The sequence below is a fragment of the Myxocyprinus asiaticus genome, chromosome 13 (genome assembly GCF_019703515.2).
Source record: "Myxocyprinus asiaticus isolate MX2 ecotype Aquarium Trade chromosome 13, UBuf_Myxa_2, whole genome shotgun sequence".
Classification (NCBI taxonomy): Eukaryota; Metazoa; Chordata; class Actinopteri; order Cypriniformes; family Catostomidae; genus Myxocyprinus; species Myxocyprinus asiaticus.
In genome coordinates, this window is record NC_059356.1 from 26,745,991 (window position 1) to 26,755,344 (window position 9,354).

The 9,354-nt window shown below is 40.1% G+C and overlaps 1 pseudogene and 1 gene segment (V, D, J or C); both read left to right on the forward strand.

Annotated features, from left to right (window-relative positions):
- LOC127450949 (Ig heavy chain V region 914-like) lies at positions 1-3,516 on the forward strand (annotated as a pseudogene).
- Positions 3,517-7,859: 4,343 nt separating this feature from the next.
- LOC127450950 (Ig heavy chain V region 914-like) lies at positions 7,860-8,458 on the forward strand. The segment is given in 2 exon segments: positions 7,860-7,986; positions 8,067-8,458. Coding segments are annotated over 2 exon segments (438 nt in total).
- The last annotated feature ends 896 nt before the right edge of the window (positions 8,459-9,354 follow it).

Below are 9,354 nucleotides of genomic sequence, written 5' to 3' on the forward strand. Positions count from 1 at the left end.
ATGTTTAATCATGTAATATTTCCACCAAGTGTCCACTGTGTTGAACTGATATAGCCTGCTTCCAGTGTTTTAAGGCCTGGTCAGCCATTGACACTGTCCTGTAAGGTTTCTGGATATTCTTTGACTGACCGCAACTACTGCACTCATTGGATACGACAGGCTGCAGGAAAAGCTCTGGAATGGATTGGAGTGATATGTGGTGGTGGTGACACATATTACAGTGAAATAATGAAGAGTAGATTTCGAGTTAACAGAGACTCTTCCAGCAGCACAGTGACTCTACAAGGACAGACGATGCAGACTGAAGACACAGCTGTGTATTGATGTGCACAAGAATATTGGATCACAGTGATACAAACCACAAGCACTTCTATTCAAAAACAACTTGAACAAAAAGCACAATAGAAAAGTCCATTTGAGCTTTCATGTCGATAGCGTAAAACATGTCCTGCTTATTTTTAGACTTGTCCTACATAAGGCTCAGTGGGCCGGAAACCCACATCACTGTGGTCTATGATAGAACCTCTGATGTGTTCTATAACAAACTCAAGGTTTATACAATGTAGTTATCAGGTATATTTTCATAGTCTTCAGAAATAACTGTCCGAGTTAACTGTACTTATACAATATTATACAAGCAGTCCGAATTGTCCTTTGTAGTCTTCTGATGTCTGATTTCGTAGCTGAACCAAACCAGACAGTTATTGAAGTGCAGAGGACAGACTCAATGACTGCTGAGTTGAACTGTATCAGCAGCGCCTGTGGCAGTTTAATTTCCTCAGCTGGCGAAGGAAGTACAACCTCTGCTGGGCCTTTTTCACAGTGGAGTCAATGTGTGTCTCCCACTTCAGGTCCTGTGAGATGGTAGTGCCCAGGAACCTGAATGACTCCACTGCTGCCACAGTGCTGTTTAAAATGGTGAGGGGGGTCAGTGTTGGGGTGTTCCTCCTAAAGTCCACAATCATCTCCACCGTTTTGAGCGTGTTCAGCTCAAGGTTGTTTTGACTGCACCAGACAGCCAGCTGTTCAATCTCCCTTCTGTATGCAGACTCATCGTCATCTCGAATGAGGCCGATGACAGTGGTGTCGTCTGCAAACTTCAGGAGCTTGACAGAGGGGTCCTTGGCGATGCAGTCATTGGTGTAGAGAGAGAAAAGTAGTGGGGAGAGCACACATCCCTGGGGGGCACCAGTGCTGATTGTACAGGTGCTAGAAGTGAGTTTCCCCTGTCTCACAAGCTGCTGCCTGTCCGTCAGAAAGCTGGTAATCCACTGACAGATAGACACGGGAACAGAGAGTTGGTGTAATTTATTCTTGAATATAGCTGGGATGATGGTGTTGAAAGCCGAACTGAATTCCACAACAAGGATCCTTGCATATGTCCCTGGTCTGTCCAGATGTTGCAGGATATGATGCAATCCCATGTTGACTGCATCATCCACAGACCTATTTGCTCAATAAGCAAATTGAAGGGGATCTAGAAAGGGTCTAGTGATGTTCTTCAGGTGGGCCAACACCAGTCTCTCAAATGATTTCATGACCACAGACGTCAGGGCGACAGGTCTGTAGTCATTTAGTCCTGTGATTTTTGGTTTCTTTGGGACAGGAATAATGACTGAGCATTTGAAACAGCATGGGACTTCACACTGCTCCAGTGATTAGCACAGGATTGAAGACTGGTTAGCACAGGATCGAGCTTGTTTGCACAGGATCGCTGGTTAGCACAGGATCGAAGACACGCTGGTGAGACACCATATGGGCCTGAAGCTTTCCTCGTCTTTTGTTACTGAATGCCCCAGCTCACATCATCTTCACAGGTCTTAAGTGCAGGTTGAGTAGCAGGAGGGGGGAGGAGGGGGGTTGCAGGAGGTGTTAGTGTTTGTGTGAAGTAAAGGTCAGAGTGGGTGTGGGGTGTGTGATTGGGCCTTTCAAATCTGCCAGTTGTTGGTCCACCACAGGGTTGGGGGTAGGAATCCTGTAATTTGTGAGTTGTTTCGTGCCACTCCACACTGATGCAGGGTCGTTAGCTGAAAACTTGTTTTTCAGCTTCTCAGAGAATCTTCTTTTAGCCAATCTGATTTCCTTGTTCAGTGCGTTCCTGGCCTGATTGTACAAGACTTTATCCCCACCCCTGTAAGCATTCTCTTTGGCCTGACGAAGCTGCCTGAGCTCTGCTTTAAACCACAGTTTGTCATTGTCCTAGTAGGAATGCACATATCCTCACAGAAACTGATATATGATGTAACAGTATCTGTGAGCTCGTCCAGGTCTGTGGCTGCAGCCTCAAAAACACTCCCATCCGTGCAATCGAAGCAGGCTTGTAGTTCCCGCTCTGCTTCATTGGTCCATCTCTTTACAGTCCTTACTACTGGCTTGGTTGATTTTTATTTCTACCTGTAGGTTGGAAGAAGATGAACCAGACAGTGATCAGAGAGTCCCAAAGCTGCTCTAGGGACAGGGCGATATGCATCCTTTATTGTTGTGTAACAATGATCCAGTACGTTCCTGTCTCCGGTGGGGCATGTAATGTGCTGTTTGTATTTGGGCAGTTCACGTGTGAGATTTGCTTTGTTAAAATCCCCAAGAATAATAATAACTGAGCCCAGGTATTGTTGTTCCGTGTCTGTGATTTGATCAGCCAGCTGTTGCAGCGCCACATTCAAACACGCGTTTGGCGCGATATACACACTCACCAGAATAAACGAGGAAAACTCCCGCGGCAAGTAGAACGGCTTACAGTTAATAAAGAGTGCTTCCAAATTAGGACAGCACATACTCTTTAATGTTGTTACATCTGTACACCAACTTTCATTGATGTAAAAGCATGTTCCACCACCTCTCGTTTTCCCGTTATCTCCGCAATGCAATCCGCTCTGAACAGCTGATAGCCCAGCAGATGTAATGTGCTGTCCGGAATGGCGTCACTCAGCCAGGTTTCTGTTAAGTACAAGGCAGCAGAGGTTGAAAAGTCCTTGTTTGTGCGGGTGAGGAGATGTAGTTCGTCCATTTTGTTAGGAATAGAGCGGAGATTCGCAAGATGAATGCTCGGCAGCGTTGTTCGAAAGCCCCGCCGACGGAGTTTGACCAGCACACCGGCTCGTCTTCCTCGCCTGCGTCTCCTGAACAACAAAGCTGCGCCTCCAACTAAAATGTCTAGCAAAATGTCTGAATATTAAAAAACTGGGAAAAGACTGTCTGGTATAAGCTGTTGAATGTTCAGCAGTTCATCTCTGGTAAAACTGACTGGAAAAAGATTACTAAACAAAGGACAAACAAACAAAAACAATAAAACAATAGGAGCGCTCCACACCGAGGCGGCCATCCGCGGCGCCATCGTGATGAATTACAGTGCCATCATGATGAAATAAATCTACAATAATTGGAAACTTAGACTACAAGGATTAACTAAAAAACAAGGTCAGCATCGCCAGAGACACCTCCAGTAACACAATCACATTAAAAGGAAAAAATATTCAAGCTCAAGACACAGCTGTGTATTATTGTGTAGCACAGTGACAAACACATTCATCCTCCCTGTACAAAAACATCTTCATATTACAAATTAAGGCCTTCATGGAAAATGTCAGCTACAAATACTACTACTACTGCCATTATATTACTACTGCTAATATACTGTATATGCAATATATAATAATAGAAGCAGTAGATGGCATTTCTTGCATTTTTTGCTTTACTGTCATGATGGACACAGGATTAAACATTTTTACTGATCTTGTGAAAGTAACAGAAATAATTTAATTTACTATTATTATTTAGGTTTTAATGTAGTTTTAAAGACTATTAAGAATTCCGCCTAACAAAGAGGACTTTGAATCTAAACACATAATTTGTGGTTCGTATTGTTTCAGTTGGCTGAAAAATGTTTAGGGAATATCCCAAGGCAATTTGGATTTTAGATTTCCTTTTATTATCTGAGAAAATGTTTTTACTTTCTTTGCATTCCATTAAAATAATGGATTTAGTGGTATCTAAAGCAGTATTGCAATACATGATGTTATTGCTTAATCTTTTGCAGTTAGATTATTTGATCAAAACAAATAATAATAATTCAGATTATATTTATGTATTTATTTGCATTTTCAAAGCAGGAAATTCAAATATATTACTGTTAAAGTAATGACACAGGATGCACCTGTTCCCACATGAGACCACATATTAATGTCTGCTTTTCTTTTCTGCTGTTTTATCTAATACATGTATGAAGCAGAATGACACATATCATATTCTTTATTTTCTATTTGACAGCAAAACCCATAAGCATTTGTGTGGATGGGATATACTGTACATGTAACAAAGAAATCAATAAAGCATTAAAATATTTTCCCATTTAAGATAATTTCATGTTACACAAATAACAGTGTATATACATTAACACTGTTAATGATTTTTCATGTTGCTGTTTATTAGTTTGGCCTTGCAGTCATTATTGCATCTTATGACCTCCCAATGCAAATCAAAACAATCCTCTTTGATCATTTGGTATTTATGTGCTTCTGATCTGAGTGGATGTGAAGAGTTACATCACCATTTACAAGATGGAGAACACACTCTGCCTACTACTGATCTCATTCAGCTTCAACTGTGTTTTCATATTAAACAAATTATATATTTCTAGACTAAATGTATTTCAAATTAAATCAGCCTTTTCAATCTTCTTCTTTAGGTATAAAATGTCAAAGTATGGATTCTGTTGAAAAATCAGTTCAGAAAAAGCCTGGAGATACTCTGACTCTTTCCTGTAGATGATCTGGTTCAGCTTTGGCTGCTGTAGCATGCACTGGATCAGACAGCAAGCTGGAAAACCACTCGTGTGGATGGGACGTGTTCATCCAAGTGGTGGAGACTATGATTACTCCAAATCTTTTGAAGGATGAATTGAAATCACCAGAGATAATTCAAACAGCATGGCACATTTGAAATTGTCAGGATTGACAGCAGAAGACTCAGCCATGTATTACTGTGCAAAACAAGCACAGTGACACAAAGGTCTTGTAAGGCTTAACAAAAACCACTTTGAATGATATTTCTGATTTCTCACTGCTAGAGTTCAATAGGTGGCAGCAGAGCATAAAATGCAAGAAATCACTAAGACAATACAATTAACATTTAAACACACAAACATTATACAACTCAGCAGTCAATGCAACATCAAATCAATTATATTAAACATTCATGTTTAAACTTTCACCGTTTATCTTGCTACATGCTGTCCTGATTTTGGGTCAGAGTGAGAGCAAGAGATCTGTGTGTGCCTCTTTGAGTGGACACTTGATCAACCTCCATTTATTCCATTTACCTTCATTTATTGAAAGAAACTGCATTGGGGTCAGAACTTCTGCTTAAATTCATTGGACCCAGAAGAAAGTTTTTATGAATAATACAATAAAATATACAGTGCATCCGGAAAGTATTCACAGCGCTTCACTTTTTCCACATTTTGTTATGTTACAGCCTTATTCCAAAATGGATTAAATTCATTATTTTCCTCAAAATTCTACAAACAATACCCCATAATGGCAACATGAATGAAGTTTGTTTGAAATCTTTGCAAATTTATTAAAAATAAAAAACGGAAAAAAAAATCACATGTACATAAGTATTCACAGCCTTTGCCATGACATTCAAAATTGAGCTCAGATGCATCCTGTTTCCACTGATCATCCTTGAGATGTTTCTACAACTTGATTGGAGTCCACATGTGGTAAATTCAGTTGATTGGACATGATTTGGAAAGGCACACACCTGTCTATATAAGGTCCCACAGTTAACAGTGCATGTCAGAGCACAAACCAAGCCATGAAGTCCAAGGAATTGTCTGTAGACCTCCGAGACAGGATTGTATCGAGGCACAGATCTGGGGAAGGGTACAGAAAAATTTCTGCAGCATTGAAGGTCCCAATAAGCACAGTGGCCTCCATCATCTGTAAATGGAAGAAATTTGGAACCACCAGGACTCTTCCTAGAGCTGGCCGCCTGGCCAAACTGAGCGATCGGTGGAGAAGGGCCTTAGTCAGGGAGGTGACCAAGAACCCGATGGTCACTCTGACAGAGCTCCAGCATTTCTCTGTGGAGAGAGGAGAACCTTCCAGAAGAACAATCTCCGCAGCACTCCACCAATCAGGCCTGTATGGTAGAGTGGACAGACGGAAGCCACTCCTCAGTAAAAGGCACATGACAGCCTGGCTGGAGTTTGCCAAAAGGCATCTGAAGGACTCTCAGACCATGAGAAACAAAGATTGAACTCTTTGGCCTGAATGGGAAGTGTCATGTCTGGAGGAAACCAGGCACCGCTCATCACCTGGCCAATACCATCCCTACAGTGAAGCATGGTGGTGGCAGCATCATGCTGTGGGGATGTTTTTCAGCGGCAGGAACTGGGAGACTAGTCAGGATCGAGGGAAAGATGAATGCAGCAATGTACAGCGACATCCTTGATGAAAACCTGCTCCAGAGCACTCTGTACCTCAGACTGGGGTGACGATTCATCTTCCAACAGGACAATGACCCTAAGCACACAGCCAAGATAACAAAGGAGTGGCTACGGGACAACTCTGTGAATGTCCTTGAGTGGCCCAGCCAGAGCCCAGACTTGAACCTGATTGAACATCTCTAGAGATCTGAAAATGGCTGTGCACTGACGCACCCCATCCAACCTGATGGAGCTTGAGAGGTCCTGCAAAGAAGAATGGGAGAAACTGCCCAAAAATATGTGTGCCAAGCTTGTAGCATCATACTCAAAAAGACTTGAGGCTGTAATTGGTGCCAAAGGTGCTTCAACAAAGTACTGAGCAAAGGCTGTGAATATTTATGTACATTGTGATTTTTTTTTAAATTTATTTTTTTTATAAATTTGCAAAGATTTCAAACAAACTTCTTTCACGTTGTCATTATGGGGTATTGTTTGTAGAATTGAGGAAAATAATGAATTTAATCAATTTTGGAATAAGGCTGTAACATAACAAAATGTGGAAAAAGTGAAGCGCTGTGAATACTTTCCGGATGCACTGTACAATACAAAATCATAAAAGTGAAACAGTAGACATTATTCCATGATAAACTTTTCAAACAGTAGTATGCTAAATGATTGTCACATGACCTCATCATGTTGCATGTTTATTTGAGTGGCACTTATCATTTAGGAAATAAAAAGGGTATTTTGCATTTATAAACCATTTTATGATGTTTCATTGGTACAGTTTTTTATTACATTTTTTACTTTTAGGGCCTAAACTCACTAGGTTAATGGAAAACTTTCCTTTTCCAACCAACCTTTTTTCATGCTAAAGGCTTGCTAACTTGCAGTAATTATTTGACACTTTATCTTGCTACTTTATTTAACTCACTTGTACATAAATACAGTTTTTAGTTTTATACTGTTTTTATTCTTGTTTGTAATTGCCAGTATTTGAAAAGTTCCCTTGTGTGTCCCTTGTAAAATTATTGCATTGTGTTTTGAAGGAATTTTGCATTTATAGCACATTCATACACCACAAAGCAGATAGCAGATAAGTATGACAGCTATAATCAGGTGACTGTGAACAGCTCTTAGCTCAGATGTCTTAGGTCTGAAGTGCATGTTATGTGTCATTCAATGAATGCAGCTTCTAATGTGTTTGTAATTTTAGGTGAGAGGATCATATAAAAAGCATGCAATAATTTTTATATAGCATGTGCACAAGTGGTTAATCAAGCACAATACATCAACATCAATTGAGTGTATACAATCAAATTCTAAATATACACAGCACAATAATATATCCTGCATCTTTAACAGAAAATGTATCTACTGGTCAATCCTTAGTAGATGATAAAGTACTGATGTACAATAAAGAGTTGTATGCAAATATTCCACCCCCTCTCCTGAGTTTGAGAGTTCTGTGAATATAAACAGGTTGCTCAAGCTCAGCTCATCTCAAACCATGTTTTGCTCATATCTGTTTTTGCTGCTGCTAGCAGCACTATCTTGTAAGTGTTAGAGTAATAGCTGCACTATTCCAAATCGCTGTTTATAATTAAAATGTTTAATCATGTCATGTTTTCACCAGGTGTCCACTGTGTTGAACTGACACAGCCTGCTTCCAGTGTTTTAAGGCCTGGTCAGGCTTTAACACTGTCCTGTAAAGTTTCTGGATATTTAGTGACTGACAGCAGCTACTGTACTGGATTCATACGACAGGCTGCAGGAAAAGCTCTGGAGTGGATCGGACATATTTGTGGTAGCGGTAGCACATACTATAGTGATAAACTGAAGAGTAGATTTCAAGTTACCAGAGACTCTTCCAGCAGCACAGTGACTTTACAAGGACAGAATATGCAGACCGAGGACACAGCTGTGTATTACTGTGCACGAGAATACACAGTGATAGAAACCACAAGCACTTCTGTTCAAAAACATCTTGAAAGAAAAGCACAACAGAAAAATACATGTTGTATCTAAAATACATATTGAACACAAACTTGTATATAAATCTTATTCCATTTCAAATAATTTATTTCTGAATGAAATTACAATACACAAGTTTGTGACTTTGTTTTAAAGCCCAACAAATGTACAGACCACCTGTACACACATTGTCAGACAGGCAGAGCAAAGCTGAAAATGTAGCACCAAGATAAATAAAACTTAACAGCCCTTCACTAGACAATTACTGACAACAAGATCAGTATAATGTTGAGTGTGTGACATCTGGAAGTAAAAAGGAAAAAGCAAAAGGAATGTGTATTAATGCAAACAGGCAAAAGTCTGGCTATCGGTCTTTTGCTGTCAAAAACATGTATACACTAGTTGCTTTAAACAACCATTTAGAATCATTTCTTCAATAAGTTGGCCTGGAGAGACTTATGTAAGCTATCATGCAAGGTAATAATTTTTTAGATCATTAAAAAATATCCATAGATTGGATATTATATTATTTGGATAAGAAAAGACAACGGTGGCACACTGGAGTTCACCGGATGCTAAAACAGAAAATGGGGAAAGTTATTTTTTTAACACAGTTACATTGCTATAGACTGAAATAACTAAGGATTTCCAAAAGCATATACAGGGTGTATATAGTAGGCTATATGTATATATACCGATCCTCCACCAAATTTCACAGCGGGTGCGAGGCATTGTGGATTGAAAGACTCTCCAGGTCTCCATCTACCCATTAGACGACCAGGTGGAGGATCGGTGATGATCTGGGGATGCTTCAGCAAGGCTGAAATTGAGCAGATTCGTCTTTGTGAAGGATGTATTTTACAAACTGTATATATATATATAATGGTTGGACGGAGACCTGGAGAGGCCTTCAAGCCACAGTGTCTCGCACCCACTGTGAAATTTGGTGG